The 27,818-nt window shown below is 41.5% G+C and overlaps 1 protein-coding gene across 8 annotated transcripts; it reads left to right on the top strand.

Moving 5' to 3' along the window:
- On the top strand, nt 1-27,818 carry PANX2 (pannexin 2). 8 transcript variants are annotated; one of them, XM_073328297.1, is made up of 5 exons: nt 1,336-1,383; nt 6,556-6,667; nt 8,860-8,930; nt 21,920-23,371; nt 25,949-27,818. In XM_073328297.1, the coding sequence occupies exons 3-5, from the start codon at nt 8,918-8,920 to the stop codon at nt 26,308-26,310; spliced, it is 1,827 nt and encodes a 608-aa protein (XP_073184398.1). In that variant the 5' UTR covers nt 1,336-1,383; nt 6,556-6,667; nt 8,860-8,917; the 3' UTR covers nt 26,311-27,818. The 8 variants fall into 8 exon arrangements, with proteins under 8 accessions (XP_073184393.1, XP_073184394.1, XP_073184396.1 ...); XM_073328292.1 differs by lacking the exons at nt 6,556-6,667; nt 8,860-8,930 and adding an exon at nt 1-557 and having other exon boundaries at nt 1,062-1,383; XM_073328295.1 differs by lacking the exon at nt 6,556-6,667 and having other exon boundaries at nt 1,303-1,383.

Raw genomic sequence — 27,818 nt, 5'->3', positions numbered from 1 at the left:
ACTGAGCATGCTCGGCAACAGCCCAGTACCAAATCCGGCTGCTCGCCCCCCAGAGCCGTGCTGCGGCGCCACAGCCCCAGCGCGAGGCAGCGCGAGCGCTGCAGCCCCTTCGTGCGCTGTGCTCGCCCGGTACCAGCCAGCGCCGCTCCAGCTTCCCCGCCACTGCAAGTGCCCCCGCCGCCCCTGCTTCCAGCTAGGCGGGCTCCAGATGTTCGGTCTAACAGCGGAACGGACCTCTTGCGTTCAGCCCATTCGCCTTTGGGCGGCAGCCTCCTTCCCGCCGCTGCAAGCCCCTTCTTGAATCGCTCTGCGCGTCGCTGCCGCTCGGTGCAGATGGAGATTTCCGTGCAAGCGCCTTTCAGCAGCGGCAATAACAAGCACCGATAGATTACCCCCCATTCCCCCCACTTTGGGGGAGATTGTATGACTGTGGGAGGTGCGGTTCCTCCTCCTGGCACGGGGAGAGGGGGTAAGTTGTTTTCGCCTCTGCAGTTATTTACAACGTCACCGTTTGGGTCACACCATCCGCTTGGAGCTGAAGAGACCAAAGTTACAAGGTAAATGCCCTCCTCCCTGCGTCTGCACCACTTTACCTGGGGCAGCCTGGCTCTGGCCGGCTTTTATTGTGTGGCTGTTTATTGCAGAGCTCGTTGCATTGTTCTTGTCACTGAATGCCTTTGATTGCCCCCCTCTCACGGCCTTTTCTTGCAGGGCTCTTCCCTGAATGTTACTGCACAGCTCGCACTGCCTTGCCTGTGTTGCTCTTTGATTTCCCACCGTGCGGCTCTGGTTGCGCCATTGCCCCGATCCTGTAGCTCTGTTGCATCGCCCTGGTTGCCCGGCTTTGCCGGGGTCCCGGTGCGTGCTCTCCCGTGCAGAGCCGCGGAGCATGCCCGGGATAGCTTCCGGGCGGCAGACCCGCAGTCCCAATAGGAGCAGCATCTCCTGCGAGCTAGAGATGGTGCCACTGCTGCAAGCCCGCCCGCCGCCCCATCTGCGCGGGTCCCTGGCTGCGGCTCCCATCCGCGTGGGCTCTTTTCATTGTCGGTGTCACCCTGTAGGCTGGGAGCGCCCGCGCCGCCGGCGAGTCACGCAGGGGCGAAGCTCGGCCACCCCCCGGCGAGCCTGGCGTGGCGTGAAGCCGCCCGCAGCCGCTTATGCAACACATCATCGATAACCACCCGGACATGGCTACTGCTCTGCTGGCGGGCGAGAAGCTGAAGGAGCTGATCCTGCCCGGGCAGCAGGACGACAAGGCCGGCTCGCTGGCGGCGCTGCTGCTGCAGCTCAAGCTCGAGCTGCCCTTCGACCGCGTGGTCACCATCGGCACCGTCCTCATCCCCATTCTGCTCGTCACCCTGGTCTTCACCAAGAACTTCGCCGGTAAGGGCAGCAGGGCGCCCACCCCCACCATGATCCCGCTCCGCACGTCAGCCCACCCGGGGAGGGGGGCGAGCTAGAGCGCGGGTGGGCGAACCCGGGAGGGAGCGGGAAGGGGCAGCAGATGGCGAGATCATTGTGCAGCTTTCTCTGTGGATAGCGGGCCTACAGATCGGTAGCGCTCTGCGGACAGATAAAGCTCTACAGGGGAACAAATAGGTTGCCTACACTCCAGGATTATCCTGGAAATTAAAGATTAATCTTTAATTAAAGGTTATGTCAGGTGGTGAAACCTCCAGGAATACCTCCAACCAAACTTGGCAACCCCCAAGGGAGAAAGATGCAGGGCCCAGTTCCACTCTCCTTATTCCTGCAGCCTCCTTTAAACCAATAGGACTGCAAGCCCTAGCCTGTGTTTGCAGAGCAGTTTCCACAGTATGCATCCCATGAAGTGAGCTGTAGCTCAGGAAAGCTTATGCTCAAATAAATTGGTTAGTCTCTAAGGTGCCACAAGTCCTCCTTTTCTTTTTGCGAATACAGACTAACACGGCTGCTACTCTGAAACCATTCTTCTGATCAGTTACTCCTCTGCTCTCAGGGGAACTTGCTGGAGTTGAAGGGAGTTTACTCTATGCTATGATGCAGCAGGTGGACCCAAGCGTAAACATGAGCTGGGGCAGCCACTTTAGTGTGTTTTGTGTATTTGTTAAACAGAAGCTATGCTGATCTACCAAAAATGACTTTTAAACATATCTTTATTATGCAAATTTACTAGTGGATTGGGTGCATGTTTAACTGCACCGTTCGGTGAACAATAGTAATTTTATACATATATACTACATCCATATTGTGGTAGGCCCTATTGTGATTATGAAAATAACTACTATTTGCCCACTAGGTTGTTACTGTCTATTGTGAAAACCTGTATTCAGATGCTTGTAAACATTTTATTTTCAACTACATTGCTCCTAGCATCCCCTTCAGAGCCTTTATGGTCTATGAAATCAATCCTTCACACTGAACTTTGAAAACTGGGAACTCATAAGTTGTTATGGGTCTTTTGAAGTCATTAGTCTCTCAAGTAAATGTATCTTAGGTTGTGAAATATGGACTTGATGAATGGAGCTTTTAAGCCTTTTTTTGTATTAATCTGACCACTGCACAAGTGATCTAAGGCTGCATGCTCAAGTCAATATTAAATTTGTATTTCAAAAATGTGGGAACTGATTGTGCAGTCTGCAGCTAGTAGCATTAGTAGGTAGTGTTGACTTCAAGTTTTGTCAGATAAGCATGACAAAATCAGGCCTGTATTGTGCATGCATTGGGGCTTACTTTTACAACTCTATATTCTATTTGGTTCCATTATTAAATATTCATAAACCATATGAAGGCTTTACTATTTGACAAATTATTTTTTTTAAAAGAAAGACATTTTTGATGTTACAAATGAAAACAATTTTAAACCAGTTACTTTAAAAAATATATATTTATAGCCCAAGATTTTTATACATGAATAGTGATATTTAGTGCCTTAGTTTTTGGATGCCCAACCTGAGACACCTTGAAGGGGCCTCATTTTCAGAATGTGCTGAGTGCTAATCCTGTGAAAATTAGCCCCCTTTAAGGTCACTCATATTGAGAAAGCAAAATCGCTAGTGATTTTTGAAAATCATCACCACAGAATGTAAGGGTTTAGACTTTTCTCTTCCTCTGCTTGGTGTGGAGGCAAGCAAAATAGGGCAGAACCCCAACCAGCCCTGTAGAAGGGGGAACCCTATTTGTAGCATGCTCCTCCTGTACTGCGAGTGCCCTTCTGTGTGACATCTGGAGGCTTTGTGGGTCTTTAGAGATAACTTTCTGAGGGAGAGGGAGGGGAAGGAGTTTGATAATTTCCCTCTGGATAATGTGGATTTCCCAGTAGAATCTATCCATGACTTAACTGGTGAAAGGAGTAGAAACTTACCTCCCTGTCTATAGTCCTTTCAGAGAAAGAATTCCAAAGGGAATCATGTGATTAAGGGAGGGGAGGCTCAGAGATTGTCAGACTGGATGTCACTATGCAAGGATAAACAAACAAGTGCATGTGGATCTAGCGGATCTGCTGATTTTACTGACATAAATCCTTCATTTTCCCTTTTGGCTTAAACTGCACTCCCTGCGGGGGAAAATCTGCCTTTAACTCAGCAGTTTGAGGAACATATTTTATCCTTGGAAAGATTTATATGTGCAAGGGGCAGTCTGTATCCTTAAGAGTCAAACAACTTTTTCAGATAGACCAAAAACAAAATCATTTGAGTCTAGACACAGAGTCTATATGATAAGTTCACCTTGGGATCACAAAGCTGTAGCTTATGCTAAATGCAGTTTTTGCAGTGTTGATGTAGCCATGTCGATGCCAGGATATGAATGAGGTAATCTTTTATTGCACCAACTTCCTTTGGTGGGCGGTACGGCTTTCAAGCTACGCAGGGCTCTGTTTAGCTTGAAAGCCTGTACCTTCTACCAGCAGAAGTTGGTCCAAAGAAAGATAAAAGCATAGACAGAACAAACCTCACCTTTCAGGACAAAGGACACCATTATACTGTACTGGAAAAATGGGCCACATTTTGCTCTCCAGTGATGTCACTGGGTTGCTCAGATGCTCCAAAACTCAGAAAAACAAAACATAAAAAGGGGGGTGGGAAATAAAAGACACTCTGGATGAAAAAAAAAAAAGAGTGAATAATAAAACTATAATGTAAGCTCAGCATGGACATGGTGTAACAAAATTGTCTTCTTTTTGGGAGCTAACAACTCAGGATCAGAGCTTCTAATTACTAAGGACTCAGTCCTGCTCCCATTGAAATCAGTAGCAAAACTTCCATTCATTTTAATAGGAGAAGGAGTAGACCCTAGTTTTTTTAATTACCAAAGCTCTATTTACTGAGACTTCTTAGTGAAATTACACTTGTTCAGAGAGATTGTACATTGTATTTACTAATGACGTTAGTCCTGCTACACTGCGTTCACTAATTATGTTAGTCCTGCTGAATACATGCCTTATTGCTAAGTGATATTTATTAGCACATACCCCGCTTTTTGATGCTCGTATTATGGTTTACCTATGTACTGTCACTATCGTTTTCAAAGTCTAGCTATGCTCTTTGCTTTGGATTCTGCTGCATACCTTCTGGCAAATTAGATAGTAGATACAGAAAATGCAAACTCTGCTGGCAAAAAAGGGGTGGTTTTTTATTGTATCTTTATCGCAAATACCATGGCAGCTTCCCAAATGCTGCTTTGTGCTCTTGAATGCAGAAGTTATTGTGTCAGAATAAACAATAAGAATTGATACTACGTATGAATTCTAATTCCCGGAAATAGTAATATCCATGAAAAGCCACTTAAAGCCAGTGTAATCTTCCTAAATAAAAAGAAACCTATGGGCAGATCTCTCCAGGCTCATGCAACCAGTACTTGTAAAACACTTTAGTGCTGTGTATGTAAATACGGGTGTTATACAAGTATGGTGAGCTCAGAACAATGGTTTCTTGCAACATATCTTGCTTAGTGTAGGAAGGGTCTGTATGACTAATATGTGGAGTGCAGTTGAGCCCCTCATATCCCTTCTCTACCCCAATACTTAGGCATGCAGGACCAAGCAGGGAGTCAACAGTGTCTGTGCAGTCCAGTGGAGCATGTGGAATAGCATCCACTTGCTTGGACAGCTTGCTTGTGCTGTACAAGTGACTTGCAAAAGGGAATGCCCCAAGAGAAAACTTGAGTTTCCCAGCATTAGCCCATGCCTCGTTGGCCTAGAAAGTGAATACAGAAAAGCACAATTGTACTTTAGATAACCAGACAAACAAAAAATGTCATGACAGAGACAATTATTTAAAAGGCAATAATCCATCTCCAGTCTTAAAGGTTATTATCTCTGTAGCATGATTTAACGTGTACTGTACTTTCCTGATGGGTAAAGTAAAGAGAAAGTTAGTTTATGATGTTACTACTGTGTATATTTCATAAACCAAATGTTTAAGTTAACATAACTTTCTCTTTGTTTATCTAGGCAGTTTATTCCACACAGATTGCCCTGGTACCCGAGTGCTTTTATCTTTACATCACCACTGAGAAATTAAGAATATGATTTACTGTTTTAATAATTATATTGGCACATAAAGAAGGATTTAGTAGTTCACCAGGCACTGAACTAAGTCTTATGTTAATTCCATGATAAGACCACAGTTTAGGTGAGCTTCATATTTTATGTGTTGCTTTAAATATGGAAGAACCTTCCTTCCATCAGAGGTACCTTTGCTGTCACTCTTTATGAACTTTTATTCCTGACTTTGTGTCAAAGACAGACTGTCATCTCAGTTCATGTTTGCCAGATGTAAGAAACTGGAATGTAAACAAAATCTATTGAGAGCTAAAATAATTTCCTCCCCAAACTTCACTGCTAGATGGGAATGCATTTTGGGTGAAATTCACCTCTGTGCAGAGGGACACCATGAGGCTTCTCTACACTGTAAGCCCAATATGATTTTGAGAGTGAAATCCTGACCACATTGAAGTCAATGGTAGTTTTGCTCTTGACTTTGCTGGGGCCAGGATTTCACTCTGAGGTCATAAGTTAAGGCTTACATGGTGCATACCATAGTCCTTGTGCTGACCTTCTGCAAAGAGGTCAAATTCACCCTTTACTTATGCTCTTCAGGACATCTTTCAGGAGACACCTGTGGACACTTGCTCACATATAGTCCCTTTTACAGTGTTGTTACTGAACTTGCCAGTTTTTTAATGTTTTTGAAATAAAATAGCATGATTCCTAGAAAGCAAGCTCTCCAGAGGGTGAGTCAACAGCTGTGCATAGCATGTTTATAGTTGGCACACAGTAACCGCAGTGGGGGTACAAAGGCCTCCAAGAAAGATACTTGGCTATTACGCTACCAAAAAAATCTGGGCACTTGAGAGAGAGAGTCCAAAGGACTGGCATGAGCCCTCTCCTCATCTCTGACCCTCACACTCCAGCCCTAGAAAAATTGCATCTCACACAGAGCCTGATTCTGCTGCCATTGGAAATCAGTGGGCATTTTGCCTTTAATGGGAGCAGAATTGGCCTATAATTCTTTGACTGAATGGGTTCAGATTTGAATTTAAGTTGAACCCAAGATTTGTTTTCTAAAATTTCAGGGCTTAGAGCCTTGTTTACAAGGATTCATACAACAGCCAAGTCTTGAGGAGTCGGCTCCTGTGGTGTTGGAGGTAATACACAGAGGATAACAAGTCCACATGCACACAGCTGGTAGGCCCAGAGGAATTTACTTGTTTTTATTCTGTGTTTTCCTTCAGGAATTACTGTCTGAAACTTAAGGACAACAAAAGGATGATTTTTTTTAATTGAAGATGAAAGCTACCATCTGTGCATGTTTGGACTCTTTCCTTTATTGTCAAAGCTATTTGTATTTCTGTTAAAATACCAAAGGTGTCCCTATTCATGTTAATAAGAGAGTTTAATACACGGGTTTCCAGCGCACAGTCAACTTCATATACATCTCCTTGCATGGTACATGTCCGTACATGACCCTTCGAAGGGTCAGAAGCCCTTCTGTTTTTCCTTAACATTTCATACCCACAGGCCTGATTCTTTGCTGTCTGGCACCTTGTTATATGTTCATGGCATACACACAGAGAAGTTAGATAAAAACATAAATACCCTTGCTGCAGGGTGGGAATGTAACACTACTTTTATTTCCTAAAATTTAGGAATAACACACAAGAATCCAAAAATAGAAAGCAGGTTGTCTCCCAAAACAGAGAGGCACAACTCAGCCCTCTTTACACTGGGTTGGCTGCCTGCAAACCAGTTGGTACTAGGTCCGGAATCGCATGCTTCTGTACAGATCCTGCTAGCCTGCAAGCGGGACCAGGAAAACCCCAGAGTATTTCAAATGATCGTTTACAGTTTTCAATACAGCTTTCAGTACACCACTCTTGTGTAGAACAGTACCACTGGTGTGTGAATGGAGGGAACGTACCCCCACTTTGTACAGATGGAAATGACTATACAAGGTGCCAAACAGCCTCGAAACAGGCTGTGAGACTATAATTTTATGGTGTCACTTGTGCAATTTATACAGTCTTTATTGATGGCCTTCCATATGTGAAATGTCAGAGCCCACTGGATTAGTATGTTCATATTACTAGGGGGTATTCAGTTTTTCTTTTTAAAGTGACAATTTCAATGTTTTCTTATTGAACCAGAATTTTATTGCTCCTACTTTTGCATCCTTCTTGGAAGAATATGTAAAGAAATAATAAGCCACCACGAAATTCCATTTAATGACACATTAGTACTGTAACCACAGGACAGACATGCAGTTCTAATCCAGAATCAAACCCAAATCCACTCTACCCCAAAGTTCAGCAGTTGTTTTGCATTTGATGTTTCTGTTTCTCCCATTCTGGAGACAGGTCAGAGCTGTGAAGTTTGGATCTCGATCTAAAGGGTCCCAAATGTTTGGATGCGCTATAGGCACATTACCGTATATAGGTCCCTTTTACAATGTCTAGAATCAAAGTGTTGGAAGCTTGAATTATACATACAACATTAAATCTGACTTTGAAGTGCATCATTTTGTGTCCAGCGCTGTTTTAACTCTCCCTTCAGTTCCACCTGTCTTTAGCCATGAAACCCACGGACCTGGACCTCACCCACAAATAGGTCATCCGAGGTAGAAATGTACATGCCCAGAGGACAGTCTGTGCAGAATGCTTTTCTTCATTGGCAGGTGCTGAAGTTGTTTGTTCTGTGGGTAGCTGCAATATGATTGTCAGGACAGTGATTCTGCAGTTAGAGTAGAGGCTACTTATGGTGTTGTTGCCTCATCCTCCCAGACACCAAGTTCTTCAGCCTACCTTAGATTAGGAGGAATTTGGTCCTTGCTCTTAGCTGCTTAGTTTGTGTGTATTGTTTTATTTTCCTAAGTGGTTTCAATATTATAAAGAAAAGTTCTCCATTGAACAGGTCAGGCCCGGTGCTGGGCTGCTTACTCAGACAAAGCTCTCATTGATGTCCATGGGAGATTTTCTGAGTAAGGAGCTGAAACGCAGGCTCCAAAGGAAATGAATGAATTGTTGCGTTCCATTTTAAATGTCGAGGTGTTGAAATGTTTGATTTCTGATCTATCAAAAGCTTTATGGTTAATGATGGAGTCCAAGAATTGCCAAATCACATTAATTTTCTTATAATGTACGCTATCCAGTGCTTTCCAGTCGCAGTCAATGATAATTTTCATATCACAGTCAACTATCACGTGTTCCTTTTTCCCCTCAAAAGCTGCTAAATACTTCTAATAAAGCAGAACATTGGCAGCCAGTTGATTTACGTTTTGGTCAAAAAGCCAAGCTCTGGTGTTGGCCTTTTGATTAAATTTATAAATTAATGCCTTCAATACCAAACATTGCTCACAAATACTGTATTTCTATATCTCTTAGCAGTTACCTAGCTCAGCCCTCTACCACCCTTCTGCTAGAAAATTCTCATGAGGAAGTAATGGAAGGAGACAGTAAGTTAAATGACTGATGAGTCAGTTCAAGTTTTATGTTTTAATTCCTGATATGTAATCATTTCTGCATAAATGATGTTTATTTCACTGTGTAGTACAGTTTCTACATGAGTTCAATGTCTCTTGATGCATTTCATTATCTACAGTACGTTTTAAATTGTGTTTGTTGAGGATTTATTTAATACACAATAAGGTTCTCTTTTTTGGTATCTCTGATCAACTTTTCTTACTAATATTCTTGTTTCAAGATGTGGGCAGGGTTTGTTACACATACTCAAGTCATCTGACATATGCATATAGTGGCTTTTAATTTTAAGTGTTTATTTTCAAAATTTTCTCTGGTTGCACCTAGAGCAGCATATAGCAGTAAAGTGCAAAAGACTATTTTTTATTACTGCTGCTAAGAGTACAGGGCCAGATTCTGTCTTGGTTACATGAAAGCATAACTAAGGGCAGAAATTTGTGCATAGGTGCAAAGGACTTGCACAAGTGTTTTGGCCCCACTTCTACTTATAACAGCCTCATAGGCCCTGATTCAGCAAATAGGATGAAAGGAGTAGCAATGGGTTTAAGCACATGCTTACATGTTTTGTAGAATCAGGGCCTTACACAGGGTATAAATGGTACATAGAGTCTTTTGCAGGCTCTCTGCACTGGGGGGAATTTCACCTAAAGGTTAAAGATAGTTCATAGATAAATAGGGACCTACCAAATTTGTGGTCCATTTTGATCAATTTCATGGCCAGAGGGTTTTAAAATTGGTCAGTTCCATGTTTACATCTGTAATTTCACACTGTTGTAACCGTGGGGGTACTAACCCAAAAGAGGATCACGGGCGGTCACAAAGCTGATGTAGGGGTGTTGTGGGATTGCCACCCTCACTTCTGTGCTGCCTTCAGAGCTGGGCTCCGAAGGCAGCAGCCATGGAACTTCCCTCAGCTGGCGGAGATTCAGGGAGGTGGAGGTGGGTCTGATCTCCCCCGTGCTGCTGGGAGCCTTCAGAGCTGGCGGCAGCCACGGAGCTTCCTGTAGTCAGGGAAAGTACCTGGAGGTGGGTCTGAGCTCTCCCCAAGAGTGGCCATGCAGGGGAAGAGGAAGTCCCGTCCCTCCTCAGCCCTGCCAGGACCAGCAGTTGGAGCCACGCTGGGGTGTCCCCAGCCCTGCCCCTCCAATAGCTAGATTTCACAGGAGAGATCTGATTTCCCGGTTCATGGTGTGTTTTTCATGGCCATGAATTTGGCAGGGCCTTACAAATAAAGGATAGACGCAAGCTGGCCTGTCGTCAGAGGCAATTTGACCACTTTTGGGATGGCATTTCTGTGCCAGAGCCGGAGGAGCTCGCTCTCGCCCCTGCAGTCCCAGGGCTGGAGGAGCTTTGTACCTCTGCCAGTTATTGGGGCAAGGGTGTCCATGCCCCTGCTTTCTCCCCCCTTGCAAGCCCCCCTGCCTGTCATGAGCTTAACTCAAGAGGAAAGGCATAGTTATCCAGTAGAGTTGTTTACTACAGTCAAAAACAATTCTGAGGAATAGTGTGAAGATTACATACAGTATTTCTGGAAGCGACATTCAGTTATCTGTCCAGGCTTCCAGTTCTCAGAAAATGTTTGGAGACATAAGCATCCTATTCTTCTCATGGGATCTCTGTGTGGGTGACCCTGTCTATATTAGTGACAGCTTCATCTTCATGTGTCAGATGCATGCGATTGAGGACTGAAGTGTGAATAAGGTGAAGTTTAACATGCACTTACAGACAGCTGAAGGAATTCACACTGAACTAAGCTATCTGTTTTGTTAGATGCTACCTTACTCAGTAGTCTTATTCAAGAGGAAAACATGTGGATAAGTAATATTGAGGGTATGACTGAAGTTCCAGGAAGTTCATAGACTCGGATTTTAAAGCCACCTGAGGGCTTTAGAAGCCTTATTTCCCATTAACTTGCATAAGAACGGCATCCAGATATCCTGGGAAAATCTCAGCCCGTATTGTATTTGAGGCTGAAAAAGGCTTCAGTAAGAATCAGCCTCACCTCATTGTCAGCGTGAAGATCTGTGTGGTGCATGAGTTAAAGGTCAAATATGTATAAACGTTATTGTGGCATATTATTTAGTAGACTGATATGATTCTCTTGGAGATTTCTTTTGCATCACACAGGGCCTGATCCAAAGGCCACGGAGGAAGTCTTTCCATTGGCTGACTGGACTTTGGATCAGGCCCATATTTTATGCACTTGTATTTGAATTTGGAAGTACAATGTTGCAATAGAACTGTGGCAGCAACTTTTCTAACTGTCCCAGGGCCCATCACACAGACATTAGGAAGCTGAGGGATCAGCATTTCAGGCAGTCCCCTGGGAAGTCCCAGTCAGTGTTTTGGTCCTGAGGGTTGGAGCCCAACCACTATTTCTGGGGCACTGTCAGAGCAGAGCCATCTAAAGACATGTTTAAGTCATTACTTACGATTATTATTATTATTTTTTTTGAATGAAGGAGTGGGATCCATTTAGAGGTTGTGGGGAACTCACCATTTGCAGGCTCCGGGGCTTGAGGAAGCCAGTTGGGAGGAATAGCATGGCCTCTTTCCAATGTGTATAGCTGGTGGAGTGGGCAGACAGTTCAGGAGGGCAAGAGGCATCTGCAGTGGGATTGTGATGCTATGTAATGACATTCTCATGGCTCTGCAGTGACATTTTGCAAAAAAACAATTTCTTTACATACAGAGCAGCTTGTTTTCTAAAGGGTAGTAGTCTAGGGTCTTCCATCTCCCCTTCCAAAAAACCCCCACCAACCTACTAGAAGAGATTACAACAATTTAATTACCTTCTGGGCTCATTTTTTGACGTTTGTTTCTTTTTTTATACTGAAACTATTTTTGAGTTATACCTGGGCAAAAAAGCGTCTGATACAAGCCAGCTTTTACACTTCTGATCATTATTATAAAGAAGAATAAAACAATATAACAAATATGATATTTTCCACCATTTATGCTGTTTATTTTGTGCACTTGACCTGCTTAGACTGTGAAACCAGACCAGGTTGTATATAACCAGTTTTACTTTATGGTCAGAGTTCATTTCACTTTGGGATTTCATACACAAGCACAGTTTACTTATAGGTATTTCTGTGGTCATTATTAATGTATCTACATAAGAACGGCCATACTGGGTCAAACCAAAGTCCATCTAGCCCAGTATCCTGTCTTCCGACAGTGACCAATGCCAGGTGCCCCAGAGGGGATGAACAGAACAGGTAATCACCAAGTGATCCATCCCCTGTCACCCATTCCCAGCTTCTGGCAAACAGAGGCTAGGAACACCATCCCTGCCCATCCTGGCTAATAGCCATTGATAGACCTATCCTCAATGAACTTCTTTTTTGAGCCCTGTTATAATTTTGGCTTTCACAACATCCTCCGGCAAGGAGTTCCACAGGTTGACTGTGCGTTATGGGAAAGAATACTTCCTTTTGTTTGTTTTAAACCCGCTGCTTATTAATTTCATTTGGTGACCCCTAGTTCTTGTGTTATGAGAAGGAGTAAATAACACTTCCTTATTTACTTTCTCCACACCAGTCATGATTTTATAGACCTCAATCATATCCCTCCCAGTCGTCTCTTTTCCAAGCTGAAAAGTCCCAGTCTTATTAATCTTTCCTCATATGGCAGCCGTTCCGTGCCCCTAATCATTTTTGTTGCCCTTTTGTGAACCTTTTCCAATTCCAGTATAAGCCCAGATCGAATCTGAAGCCCAGATACTCAAAAGTATTTAATCACCTAACTCTCACTGATTTCAATGGGAGCTAAATGCCTAAATAGCTTTTAGGATCTGGGCCTGAGTATTTATACAGTTGCATTGGGCTTTGGATCACTAGAGAGGAATTTTTAAATTGCTACAAATTATTGTAATTGATTTTTTTTTCACTTTGAGTGAAATTCACCTCTAGGCAGAAGGCCTGTCCACCATTTAATTCCTCAAATTAGGGCTGAATTGAAAAGTAAACAGTGCACAGGTCTCTCTTTGGGCCCTGTGTATAGGATTAATTTCACTGATTACATTTTGGGTCATTCTCCAAAACCTAAACTTCTCTTCTGATATTGTCCCTTAAATCTTTCCATCATGGAAATCAAGATTACAGTACAGAAACACACGTGGCTATGAGGGTAAGCCATGTCACTTCCCTCCAAATGTTTTTTTTTTCCTCGCAGAGTTCTGTATAGCACAGGAGGAAACAGTTGAAGCAGGATGCAGCAGTACATCACCATGGAACATCTCTGTACAATGATATTATCATCTTGCAACATGGTCATCGCATATTGGATGATAGCTCATTATTGAAAAAATGTCTCCCCATAAGAAACAGTCTAGGGGCTTTCAACTAGGAATTTTCTGACACCCCCTACTGCAACAATTGCTATTTCTGAACTAATTCTCTCACACTGGGCCTCTGCATTTCAATGGGGACCCAGATAAAAATATTTCTCTTTCCCTGGGGGAGGCATTACAAGGCACTGTTGAGGCTTTTACGCCTCATTCCCTGGTAAGTGAATTTTAGCATGTGCTGTGTAGTTAATTTTAGAAAAGGTAATGTCTATTATAAGTAGTTAATATTTTGTAGCAAATACTCTCCCAAATAACTTTGTGTGTATGTCAATTATGTAGTGCTAATGTAGGACTATGCTGTGTAGATTTGAAATGTATGTAAATAGAGAATCGACGCTACATGAGAAGATGCCCGCAATTATAAATATTGGGCCTGCTTCTGCCACCCTTATTTACCTTCAATTGTACCTATCTGTGTGGGTAGCCCATTGGCTATTAAACATCAAGACTGCTTATGTACATCATACACAGTTATGAGTAAGGCGTGTAGAATCTGGGACATTATGAACTATTAGCAATAGAGTAGTCTCTTTTCTTGATTTGTTTTTTTTTTCAATTATTTTTCTTTTAAACAGGCCAACTGGATCTAGAGAAAAGGAGAATAAATGTCTGTACTTAGGCTTTCTCATTGTGGGGCAAATTGTGCCTCAGGAAGACAAACTGAATCACCAGGCGTGGAGCCTGTATTCTGAAGTGTAGGACAGTACTCCTAAATAAAGGTAAAGTTGCTGTCTTTTTATTTTATTAATAGTAATAATACTTACAATTTATAGAACTAGCTTAGGGCCTGATCCTACAAACACTTATGCATGTGCATAACCTTACCCTCTGAGTTAGGTAAGACTACATATGTGATAAGACTTGTGTGTGTAAGTTGTTGCAGGCATTGGTCCTTATGTGGAATTTATATTTTCATAACTGTCCTTTAAATACCGCTGTTGAGCTCATGGCCCCATGAAGTCAATGGAAGATTTGCTGTTTACTTCAATGGAACCTGGATTTCACCCAGTAATTGTTTAAATAATATCAGAAGAATTGATAGGGAAGGCAGATCTGGTTACTGGTTAGGTAATGTGATTTTTCATGAGACTGAACTTTTTAACCTGAATAACATGAATTTTTTTTTTCCAGAGAGAAGAGGATCCAGAGCCATTTTCCTTTAAACATTACTTTAAAAAAACACAAAAAATTAGTTACTTTTCTTAAAATAAAATACTTTGGTTACATGCTTTATTGCGCATTTATTCCTGAGTTATGTACCTAGTGTGAATGATGCATGCCTGTGGCAGTTTGATTGCATGTATTTAGATGCTGTGATATATTGTGGATGCACTGTGTGTGGCATGGTATTCTACTGCATTATGGTAGACCTATCAGTGTATGATAGTGTTCTGTACTAGCTGAGCTCATGAAGCTTCTCATCTGGCTTATCTAGCAGAAGCCTGTGTTTCAGTGTTACCTATTCATATGTGTAAATCTGGATTGTGACTAATGTCTGTTTAAAGCACGGGATCTTTATATGTTCCCTGAAGCCTAAGGGAATTGTATTGTGGAATACATTTCTGTAGCATTGCCTAAGAAGGGCTTGATTCTGCAAGGTGCTAAGCAATCTGTGGAGGTGCTGAGTGCCTTCAGCTCTCTCTGACTTCAGCACGTTGCAGATTTAAGCCCCATGGCCCTGATTCATCAAGGCTTTCATGCATAATGCTAAGCATGTGAGTAGTCCCATGGACTTTCATGAATGTGTGTAACTATGTTGTTAAATTGTACACTAAAAGAGCTATTTGTGCAAGTGCCGCCTGGCTTTGTCTAGACTAGCATGGATAACAACTTTTAGCTGACTTTCTCATTTTTAAATTGTTTATTCTTAGTCACTCTATTCCTTTTTGCATTTTTCTATTTCTACTTATTGAATTGTTTGATCCCTTCCCCATTGTTGAATCCTTGCTGAAGGACGTGAATTCATACAAGCTACAGGGTAACTTCCAAAAACGTGAGCATAAATGGGGTGTAAATCTTTCATTAGTAGGGTCCTGAGTCTGCTTTTGTTGAGCGCACTACATTTAGTTGGGGTGTAAATCAGGTGTAAAAGGCTATTTGTTCTTTTATGCAGACAGTGATAAATTATTACTAAATTCCTTTTTTCTTTTAAATATCTACTAAAATCACAATCAATACATTTTCCATACTTATTAAAAATACCTTTGAGTATTGCTTATTATAATCTCTTAGAAGCTTGAAACTGAACCATATTTCCTTACATAATACCTTTTTCCTTTGTGCTCCATACACGATAGGCCCCAGTTCAGCACGGTGCTCAACCATTCCTAACACTAAGCAAGTCCATTTGAATGCAGTCGAGCAACTCATGGCTTAAAGTTAGGCACATGTTTAAGCACCTTGCTGAATCTGGACCTAAGGCCACATTCCTTCAGAGTGATACACAGTAACTTCATGTACTGTGAGTAATCCCATTGGCTTCAAAGGGATTGTCCAGTGCATAAAGTTAACCCCTTGCTTACTCCTGCACGCTCGTTATGGCAGCATGTAGAGTACATGCACTTCCCACCTCCCTAGTATGGGTATAAATAGCAGTGTAGGTGATGAGGCAGTGCTTAGGTGAGCAGAGTAAAGACATGCCTGAATCCGTAGGGTATGTACCCCATGCAGCTCTCTGCATGCCCAAGCAGTGCCTCCTCCTTCTACACTGTTATTTTTAGCAGTGTAATGTTCCTCTGCTGGAGTCTTTCCCCATCACAGGGAAAGGCTCCCACAACGAGGAAAGACTCGGGCAGCTCCCTGTGGTGGGGACAGGCTCTGGCAGCGGAAAGCTGCCAGAGCCTTTCATTGCTGCATGTAGGTACACACCGCAATGTGGATGCAGCCTCTTTTTCACTACAGTGCGTAGCAACACATACTCTACACGCTGCCACCATTGGCGGAGTACCCTAAGTCTTTTCAGGAGTGGGGCTTGGTTTGTTTACTGTGTCGTTGTCCATGAATGTTTAGATGCCAGGATTCATTATATTAGGTTTTAAAAAAAGAAATGGCTTGTTTATTTGAGGTGAAATTCACTCTTTTTGAAGAAAACCTTGTAAAAACTGCATGAACTTCGCAAGTTGCTACAAAAGCAAAGAAAGATGAGCTCCTACCAGTCTTTACAGTGTCTTCTCAATATACTGTAGACCGGGTTACTTTTTATTACATATGTAATACTGAGCACTAGCTGTGAAAGTTCCATCAGTACTCTTTCCAAGCATTGGGTTGTTAACTCCTGGGCTTTGAGCCGAACTCCAACTTGGGTGATTATATTCTTGTTACCTAAAGTTTTAAAGAAAGTTGTTGTCGTTCCCTTCCTCTCTTAAAGTCTGTTGTGTAGTGTTGCTAGTGCAAATGGCTACATGTCAGTGGTGGGGTGAAGCGATTTCTGTATAAATAGGAGCCAGACCCTGCCATCAGTGGGAGTTCTGCAATGGGGAATGATTGCAGGATATAGTTTAGAGTTTGTAAAGTACTGAGGGATCTTCCAAGATTAAAGTTGCTATTTGTGTATATCGTAGAGGCAGGATTTATTATTTACAAAAGATCAAATATAAGATTTTTTTTCTTGCTTACCACTTCTAGCCTGACAACTATAGCTTAAGCTGTCAAGAATTTATAATTCTTAAGTGATGTAGCATAACTAATAGTATTACATAGTCCCGTATGTACATATATCAACACAAAGTTCTGCGTTGATTATCTTAATTTGGCTGAAAAATTCAGTAAGAGCTGACCAAATCTTGCTTACTTTATTGGTGCAAATTGTCTCATGGACTTCAAGAGTTACTTATGAGTAAATTGAGCAGGATTTGACCCATTATTTGCATATGAGAGTTGAATTGGACAAAGGCGGAGTTGCTGTAAATGTGGTCAAAATACAGAAGAATTTAAAGTTATATGGATATTTTTGTTACAAAATATCAGAAGAAAAGGACACTGAATCTTAGCAGATAGCAGACAATACAGTGTATTAAAATAAAGAATTGCAGTAAGATCACTTACAATGGTACTTGCACAGTGTTATTTATTCTATCAACAATTGTCCTAAAGGAACACTACAGTGACAAGGGAGTTTTGTGGGTGTAATCAAAACAGAATTTAGCCCTAGATTTTCAAAGTGGTTTTCCTTTAGAACAGTTATGTTGAACATCAACTGCTGGCATTTCAATCAATGAAGTTGTCTTATCCAATTATATAAGCTTAGCAGGCTCGGTCCATGCCTAGATGGGAGACCATCCCATACCACTCCCCAAAAAAACCAGATGCCTCTTTCCCCATCCCACCCCAAAAAAACCACTCCCACCAGAATACAGGTGCTACAGGAAAATGTGTGGGATCAAGTATATATGGAAGTAGCATTTTTCCATTTGTGCCAGCTCTGAATTAGTGCCCTATCAATGGTGATAGGTAGGTGCTGTCTTTTGGATGAGACTTACTATCAAAGTTCTGACCACCCTCAGTCATTAAAGATCCCATGACACTTTTTGCCAGTGTAGCAGTGTGTTGCGTCTGGTGTCCTGACCATATTTCAGTTGGTTCAGCATCTTTCTTCGCTGTCTTTCCTAAACAGTTGTATAGTATTGTTGTATGCAGTTAAGTAGCCACTGTGTTTTATCCCAGAGGAGCTGCATTTCAGTGGTGGTAGAAGTGACTACCTGAAAAGCAGTGGTGTAGTGGTAAAAAAAAGAATTGGATAAACTAACTTAAACTAAACTCCATATTCACCAAATGAGAAGTGAGTAAACTATTTACCTGTGCTTATACTTGACTATACTACTGGTGAAACGGGAATTTTTTTAAAGTGGTTTGGGAACTTTCACAATGGAAGTTGATATATAAATGTAAGAAGATTATTGTTATTACAAAGTTAAAACCCAATAACCTAGGTTTGTATGTATCTGATGTCAGTGTTGGAGCTGGGATTTTAACACTCTTGCTGTTCTTTTTTGTAGGCCAATGCTTTTTACCTACCCAGAAAGCACTTTAAAACAGAAAATGTAAAAAGATCTGAGCCTGGGCAGTTTCAGCAGGCACACAAAGCAGCCTATTCCCTCTCCCTTGTGCAAGCCCAGTTCTCGTGTCTGAAATGATAGCCAGATCAGTGTAAGAACTGACTGGGGTTGACTCGAACCATCCTCTTCATATCACATTGTGATCTAGACACACATTACCATTGGCTTTGTAATTATTGAGGTTATTATAGGGTCCTGATTTATCTGTTATCTCTGATTTACACCTGTTTCAGTGAGAGAACAGTCAGGCCCATAGGATACATATCGTATCATGGTATGATTACATATGTCTATTTAGGTTAAACATGGTCGATCAATACTAATTTTCTAAGTCGGTATAGTATGCTGAGCCGAATTCACTCCTAAAGTAACTTCATTGAAATCAGTGGCATTACACTGGGGTTGAGTTTGGCTCATATGTTTTAGAAAATACATTTGCAGGAACATCTCATTCAGTAGGTTGTATACATAGGTTATTTCTTGCTAAAAATGTACCCAGAGAGGATGAAATGCTGGCTCTATTGCAGTCAATGGCAAAATTCCCACTTGGATTTCACCCTGAGTGTGTGTTGTGCCTCATTATTTAAACACTGCATCACTATTCATAGCAAGCCTGTCAAAGTAATAAATATGTAAAACAATACATTAGCCTAAATAAATAGCATCAATAAACAAAACACCAGTTAAAAATAGTACAGTGTGCTCAATAACTGTAATGAACTACAAAACTCCCACTTCACACCATACAGTGAGAGCAGCTGAAAAACAGATATTTCACAGTGGAAGAGCTAGCGAATTTCCACAAGGAGAACTTGGACTTTCTTTTCTCGACAGGAGAAACTCGTATTTGAAGTCATCTCTAATAAATGAGACTCTGTGGGTCAAACATCGTAGTGCAACTCTTCAGATTTTTATCTCTGACCAATGTGAATGAAATGGTTGCAGAGTAAGAACTCCTATACATGATCTATAGAGATGTGCTCCTGTAGAGTACTTTATGCCTGATCCAATGCCCACTGAAGTCAATGAAAAGACTCCAGAGAGCCCAATTAGGTTGGATTGAGCCCAATTAGATGTTGATCTGTCATGACTCTTGAAATACATAGAAATGTCATTATGGTCAGTCCCCCTCTCTTTTTCTCTACATTCTCCCCTATGTGCTATACATAGTTGTACAGTTTGTATATTTAAACGATTATATCAGAGTATACCACTCCTTGTGCCAAGTTTGAGATATGTGCCCAATCCATGGTGCGTGCACATAAATAATGCTAAGTATATGACCTTTAATTGAGATTGTTTTTATTGCATTGCAATTCTGTGTTGAAATATTGCAATAGTTAATTGTGAGGCCTCAGTGGAAAAACAAAAACAAAAAAACAGTGTTCCTGATTTATTTCATAACACCAGCTGGTGCATGGATCCGGAATAAATGCAATTGGTTTGTGTGAGCAGTTGTATACAGTCTTGACTGCATGTTTCTGGTACAGTACGTACTGTGACCTATGAGAAATAGTCACATACTTTGCCACAGGATAAATTGTTTTTCTCTGAAACTTAACTTGGAGCTGACAGGTGTGGCTTAGCGAGTGGAAGATCTTTTCATATATTTCTGGAAATAAGAAACTGCATTCAGTGTGTGCTACTTTTTTTCACTGAAACTTTTCTTCCATAGGAACCTACTGGATCTCTAGGGAAACCTTAGTAGTAAGGTAGTAACAGTAACCAACCCCTTGATGGCAGGAGTTGGAATTTCTCGGCATGTATCTCCCATGATCGGTAATGGGATGTGATGTGATTGCCGAAAACCAGGGAGCCAATGAGCATTTTCCTAGTAGAAATAGGTGGTAGACACTACAGCTGGGATTTTGTTCTAATTGCTGGAATTTGGGGATCGTGCAACCAGAAAAGATACTTGAGTAAAGAGACTCTGGAAATACACTTAAAAATGAGTCGAAATGAGAAGTTGAGTAACATTAACATACTCTTCTTAAACTGCCCTCTCTGAAAGATTGGAACTGAATCATTTTGAGGTATTGTCTTTCTTTCTGTTGTAAAGGTACTTAATTATCACTAATTAGGCTTATCAAATTAATTGACTTTGTATTGTTTAGTAGCATTTATTGTAACTATTTCACCCAGATTAGTTGTACTTTAGAAACTAATCTTTATTGCAGTGCATTGCTTCAAAAAAAAAAAAACCCACAACCCCCCACCCCACACACAAAACACCTAAAAACTAATCCTGATACTGGGTCTTCATGTAACCAAATCAGTGTATGTGCATGTGCCTTTTGATCCTTCCACAGCACAAGAGAACTGTTCGATTTCCCTTGCAAGGCTCAGTAAATTTGGCAGGTGGGGGGTCTTTTCTTTTCTTTTTTTTTTTTTTTTGCTTACTGCTGCAGCAAAGATTAGAGGTTCTTTGCGCATGTGATTTATGGGGAAGGGTTTAAACACCATAGATGGAATCGTTAGTCATTGCTACCAAATGAAACAACTGTCAAGGAGTGTTACAATTTTTAAAGTCCCAGCAGCCTTAACTGACCCTTAAAAACCGTTTAATCCTGTTGCTTCCAGATTGAGTCCAGGTTGTGTGTTCATAATGGAAACAAACTTGATGTTCTTGGCACATTCGGTGTTCAAGAAGAAAAATATTTACTTAACGTGGGTCTCATTTGGCATCTGCTTCTTGTAATGCCTGTCAAACACTATAAAAATTTACTCCATATCCAGTACTCTCTAGAGACATATCATTGAGCTAACATGGATATAGTACATGCTTTCTCCCCTAAGAGCTTGTCTAGGTCAAGGTCATTATTGTGTCATTGTGAGTAACTAACAGTATTCCAACTTTCACTAGACTTTATAGAATATTTTATTGCTAGTCTTGCAAAATCTTTAATAGTAAATATCTGAAGGTAAAACTAAATATTTACAGTGCTAAATACACTGTTAACTGGACAGATTCTCTATTGGCGTATCTCCATTGAAATCAAAGAAGATACACTTGAGATGAAGTTGACCCAGTATTTAGATGTTATTAAGTTTAAATTTTCTCTGTCATGTTCAGTACAGTAGTCCTTGTTACTGTGAGTTTGCACAGGATTAGATTCATTGACTTCAACTACAACTAATTTGGCTTTATTAATGAAAAAATATTTCACTAAGGTGAGTTATATATTATGCTTATTTCTATAGGGAAGCCATGTGATTTTGATACAACAGTCTCAGCTACTGTACAGTGGTTAAGGATATCCCATTCATTAGCTGTCCAGAGTTCAGTGTGGAGTTCTACATTGGAAGGGGTAGCCAACGCAATTTATAAAACTTTTATTTTTAACAGTTCTAGTTCAGGTTTATTAAAGCTCTTCAAGCGGATAGTTTTGCCTGGGGTGTATGCAGAACGGGTTGTAACTATCTAATATTAAATCTTTGTGGTCTTGATGGTCATGTAAAGAAACAGTAAAAGAAAATTGATATCATTTGAAATATTTATTTTACAGAGCTCCTTTTGTAGGTTAAATGCACAGCAGTGACTTTTCTCTCTGTTATACAGAGGAGCCAATATACTGTTACACACCCCACAACTTCACCCGTGACCAAGCCTTGTATGCCAGAGGATATTGTTGGACAGAACTAAAAGATGCCTTGCCAGGAGTTGATGCCAGCCATTGGCCCTCCTTGTTTGAGCATAAGTTCCTTCCTTATGCACTGCTGGCTTTTGCTGGCATAATGTACATTCCAGCTCTTGGCTGGGAGTTTCTAGCCTCCACCAGACTGACTTCTGAGCTTAATTTTTTGCTTCAGGAGATCGATAACTGCTACCACCGTGCAGCAGAAGGGCGTGCACCAAAAATAGAGAAACAAATACAATCCAAAGGCCCTGGGATCACAGAAAGGGAGAAAAGGGAAATCATTGAGAATGCAGAAAAGGAAAAAAGCCCTGAGCAGAATTTGTTTGAAAAATACCTGGAAAGAAGAGGGCGAAGTAACTTTTTGGCTAAACTTTATCTTGCGAGACATTTATTTATCATATTTTTAAGCATTATACCAATTACATACTTATCCACCTACTATGCTACGCAGAAGCAAAATGAGTTTACATGTGCACTAGGAGAGCCTCCTGACAAAACGAGCAGCTCCAAATTGCACATCAGGGTGAACTGCAAGCTTCCAGCTGTCCAGCTGCAACGGATAATTGCTGGAGTAGACATTGTCCTCCTCTGCTTTATGAACTTGATCATTCTCATCAACTTAGTTCACCTTTTCATATTCCGCAAGTCCAACTTCATATTTGATAAACTGAACAAGGTTGGAATAAAGACCAAGAAACAGTGGCAAAAGTCTCAGTTTTGTGACATCAATATTCTGGCTATGTTTTGCAATGAAAATCGAGACCACATAAAATCCCTGAACCGCTTGGATTTTATAACAAATGAAAGTGATCTGATGTATGATAATGTGGTGCGCCAGTTGCTTGCAGCACTGGCCCAGTCTAATCATGATGTCACACCCACCATGCGCGATTCAGGGATTCAGACTGTAGACCCCAGTGTCGATCCAGCAGACATCGATGCCAATGAACAGCTCATTATCAAGAGACCTAGGAAGAAGATGAAATGGATCCCAAGTAGCAATCCACTTCCTCAGCCATTCAAAGAGCAGTTAGCTATTATGAAGGTTGAAAACCACAAACCTGAAAAGCCGAAGCCAGTGCGCAGGAAAACAGCAACCGATAGCCTCGTCGCTCCTCTGATAGAGTCCACTTCAAAAACCTCACAGCAATCATCATCTCATAAAACTGAGTCAAACACCATCTCCGGCACAGGCAATGAAAAAAAACATACACGGCACTTTTCCCTGGATGTTCAACCATATATACTTAGCAGTAAAAAACCCAAGCCAGAGATTCAAGCCATTGCCTCAATGCCTACATCCAAAAGCCAAGAGGGTGGATTTTTAAACCAAGAGGAGAATGTCGTAGTTCATGTCACCTCTTCTCTCAAAGGTACAGTATGTCATTGCAATACCATCTCAACAGTGATAAACTGAATGGCCAGAATTTGGAGTAGCTGTCTGCTCTAGGTTGAACTCAGAGGTGACCTGATCTGTTTGCTCTATCTTGTTAAATTTCTAATCAGCTAATAATATAAGGGTAGGTAGCCTTCTTAAATGGGTTAGATCAGGGATCTCAAACTAGAATCTCCACAAGGGCCACATGAGGACTAGTACATTGGCCCGAGGGCCACATCACTGCCCACCCCCCCATGCTGTCCCTGTCCCCGCCCCCACTTCACCCCTTCCATGAGGCCCTGCCCCACCTCTTCCCACCCCTTCCCTGCCCCCATTCCAGCCCCTTCCCCAAATCCCCGCCCCTGCCCCTCTTCTTCACCTCCTCCCCTGAGCATGTGGCTCCCCGCTCCTCCCCTCTCCCCCCTGGAAAGCCCTAAGCGCTGCCAGACAGTTGTTTGGCAGCAGGAAGAGCCTGCAGGTAAGCAGAGGAGTGGGGACACGGCGCGCTGTGGGGAGAGGGGAGCCTGATGGGCCGCAGGAAATAACTGGGGGCGCAGGGAGCTTGGCGGGCCACAGGAAATAACCCCACTGGCCATGTCTTCGAGACCCCTGGGTTAGGTAGAATTTCTCGGTATAGGTCTGTGATAAGGAGTAGTAGAGCTGTGGCAAGGCAGAGCTATGTAACATGTCCTTCTGCTTTGCAGATATTTTATGTTGTATTAGTAGATTTTTACACATAATTTTGCATTTGGCCTTATGCAAAATGTCAGCACTTTTGCCAGGAAAAGAAGTGAGAGTTGGCTCCCAGGATACTCCACCCTTTCCTATGTCTCAGTTCTACTTCATCGTAAGGAACGTCACTCATTTTCCAGTAACACAGGAACTGCCATGCTAGATCAAACCTGTGTTCCATCTAGTCCAGTATCCCATGTATGACAGAGGCCAGCGCCAGCTACTGAGGAAGGTGTACGAAACTGTGCAGAAGGCAGTTACGGAATAGTCTGCCCAGAGGAAAGTTTCTTCATACTCCCCTTTTGTTAGAGGCTGGCTTATGCCCTGAATCTTGACAATTTGAAAACTCAGATTATTGCTGGCTTGTAGTCCTTAATACAAATTTAAATTTCCCTTTGTCCTACTTGGCTTTAAGGAAGGCTGGTCTGTGTGGAAGGTACCCCCTGGGGCTCAGGTTCATTTCTCAGTTTGGCCACAGACTTCTGTGCGTTCTTGGACAAGTCATAGTTCCCCACCTGTCTGATGCGGATAATAGTACTTCCCTACCTCAGAGGCATAGGGGCTGACTCTGTGGGTGCTTACCACCCACAGTGCTACTGATCAGCTGTTTGGGGGAGGTGTTTTGGGGAGGGTGGAGAGCAGCGGGCGGGAGGAGCAGAGCATGGGTGGGGCCTTGGGGAAAGGAGAGGATTGCAGGCGGGGTCTTGGGGCAGAGCGGGGGTGTGGCACCCTTGGGGAAAAATAAAAGTGAGTGCCTATGCTCAGAGGGGTGTTGCGAAGACAAATATTTCAAGTGATCGTGAGGAGCGGAGATGCTATGGTGATGGGCGCCATAGCTAGATATCTACTTGTTTTATTACTGTAAGTGACCGATATAAAAGATGAAATATGCAGTTGGAGTTATAGAAAACTTTGTGTTAAAGATATGGCTCTCAGTTCCTTATAAGAGAAGACCCCCCCCATTCTGGACCTCAGCAGACAGACAGCTACTGTGTCCTCCCTGCCCAGCAGAAAAGTGATTTGAGGTCTAAAAATTTCTGTCACTTCCAAATCCTTATGTTCCTTTCTGGAGTCCTCAAACTCCTCAATATACACATGCAGGACTTCCTACAGCATTCTTAATCCAGTAGCCTGTTCTGACTCCCAGCTCCCGGAAGCCACCAGGGGTTTCTGGTCTCAATTATTTTTACTTAAACAAGTGTTTGGATATTTTAAGTTGCGAGTTCAAAATAATTATAACAGCTGCTTTTATGCCCACCTTAAACCCCACCCAAGAATGCTTTTGAGTGAGCAAGTTCTGGAAAGAAATATTTATTGATTACACATTGTTTACACATTTAGAATAGTGGCTTATGGTGTGTGTCCCTTCTTTTTTTCCCATTGAAAATATAATCAGTATTTTTATATTTCAACTTGCATATTTAGGCATCCCTAACATTTGTTGAAACATTAAATCACAACATTTGCAAAGCACTGGCTAGAATCTATGGAGGAAATAGTAAAACATTCCTAAATCCTTTTAAATTGACTTTTGTTCATTTAATGAGGATGATTTCACATAGGCAATGCTTAGAAATGTAGCTTTGAGTGATATTTACAAAACTTGTTAGTCACACTGTAATGTGCTTCTAGGACTAGAATTTTCAAAAGTCAAAGCTCTCATGAAGAAGTAGTCTTAGATTTTTCAGAGTCCATTAAAACTTGTTTATTGGGCCCAATTCTACTCCTATTGAAATCAGTGGCAAAACTCCCATTGAATTCTATGGGATCAGCTATGTGGCGGATTGGTAGGGAAAAATAGACTACCCAGTGATTTACTCTGTATTCTGTTTTCTTTCAGTCATCCCAAATCATGAGAAAGAGATTCTGTACTCATCTGAGACATGCAGAACTGTCCCTGCTGCTGGGGCTTACCTCTCATGTAATCACAATCATACAGCAACAACTGCTGCTGCAACAAATATAACCCTGAGCCACATCAAACCAGAGCCAACAGCTGCACTGAATCGTAATCCCACTCACCCTCTGCTGAACGTCAATACACTGTATGAAGATCACGAGGAAGAGGTTTCCAACCTTATAGACAACAGTATTCATTCACCAACTGATGCAGGGGAAATACTCTCCCTACCTACCCCAAAGCATATAATGATGGCAACATTTGAAGAACCAAGGGCAATAGTGAGTTCTGTGGAGTACTAAAGATATAGTGCTGCATGGATAGAACCTGGTGGTCAGGTCCAGTACTACTGTCATGGAACCCTCAACAATGCAATTCACTGCATGAGCATGGAGAGTTTTAATACAGACCATAGGCTTTGGTAATACTACAAATTGATTTTTCAGGATAGCATCATCACCACTGTCACTAGTTTGCAAAATAGAATAATAAAAAAAAAATCGGATGAAAGTATGCCTTTACCTCCAAGAGTATCCAAGCACAAAAAGTTAGCTGTAGCTTCATCAATTAAATATGGATCAATACAACTTTTGAAACGCTAAAAGAGTTTGATGGCATGTCACAGTGATTTTTACAGCGCACTTATATCTTTGTATTTACAATGGCTAATTAAAGTTAAATAGATATTGGTGAGGTGTATCTTCTATTTTAATGGCAGGAGTTAAATAAGAGTTTAATAATAAGGAAAATATATTTTTTTCTCCATGGACTTTATGAAAAAGACATATGCAAGAAACATTTTTTTTGTTTTTGTTTCTTTGGCTCACTAGTGTTGGACTTGATGGAGATTTAGGATAAGGGCTTACTAACACCAGCATATAGTGCAAAAAGGATTGAAATGCTTCAGTCTGTTGAATTTGTGAGTGAGAGGTATGCCCTGCCCTTTAACAAGCTTATATGTCAATGGAAGATGATGAAATTAAGAGTTTATTTTCTTAAATATATTTTACCATTGAAAAATTACTTTAATAGCTTTTCAAATCAGGTTTTGCTTTTATCAAAATGGAGAGAAGAGGGTCATTCTAGCAGCTTATTTTTGCATAGTCTATTTATGAACCAAGTTAGAAACTTTCACAGGTGCTTCACTAACATGAAAAAATCCTACAATGGTGATGCAGTGTAAAACCAGCAATGTTTTCAAACAATGCAGAGTTAAAGAGGATTGTTAATTTATGTTTGCAGTCTCTTCTGGACTCTGATCCAGCAAAGCACTTAAGCACATGCTTAACTAAGCAAGTGAGTAGTCCCACTGAAGTCACTTGAGAATACGCACATGCTTAAAGTTAAGCACATGCTTAAGTGGTTTTTCTGGATCTGGGCCATAATGTATACGGACAATAATCCTGCAGCATGTGCTGTCATTCTTATTCAAAGTCTGTCTTCCTTAGCCCAAAATACATCCTCATGCCCATTCATCCTATAACTTGGACATGTGTGATTTTATGAGAAAATTCTAATATAAGTAAAAAATGTACTAAAAATGTATCATGCAATAATCATTCTCCTCAAAAGTATAGTCAGACAAGAAGAGACTATATTAAAATGATATTCACAGCTGCATTCAAAATTATGAACTACTGTGTTTGCTTCAAAATTCTGTATGATGGTAGAAAAATTAGAGAGCACAAGTATGGGACTGAAATATTGAATATATTTTTAATTTATATTACCTCAGACATGGATATATGATACCAGTATTTAATGAACTATAGCACTGAATATAAATAAACATTATTCTGAATATCTTTAA

The sequence above is a fragment of the Lepidochelys kempii genome, chromosome 1, assembly GCF_965140265.1.
Source record: "Lepidochelys kempii isolate rLepKem1 chromosome 1, rLepKem1.hap2, whole genome shotgun sequence".
NCBI lineage: Eukaryota > Metazoa > Chordata > Testudines > Cheloniidae > Lepidochelys > Lepidochelys kempii.
The sequence above is the reverse complement of the archived record's forward strand: the minus strand, read 5'-3'. Positions and strand labels throughout refer to the sequence as shown.

What these genes read in the sequence shown, in the direction of transcription:
- PANX2 (XM_073328292.1), top strand. Translation starts at nt 1,158, where the DNA reads ATGCAACACATCATCGATAACCACCCGGACATGGCTACTGCTCTGCTG. An exon ending in CTTCACCAAGAACTTCGCCG is followed by an intron (nt 1,384 to 21,919) that starts GTAAGGGCAGCA and finishes TCTGTTATACAG; the next exon opens with AGGAGCCAATATACTGTTAC. An exon ending in TGTCACCTCTTCTCTCAAAG is followed by an intron (nt 23,372 to 25,948) that starts GTACAGTATGTC and finishes GTTTTCTTTCAG; the next exon opens with TCATCCCAAATCATGAGAAA.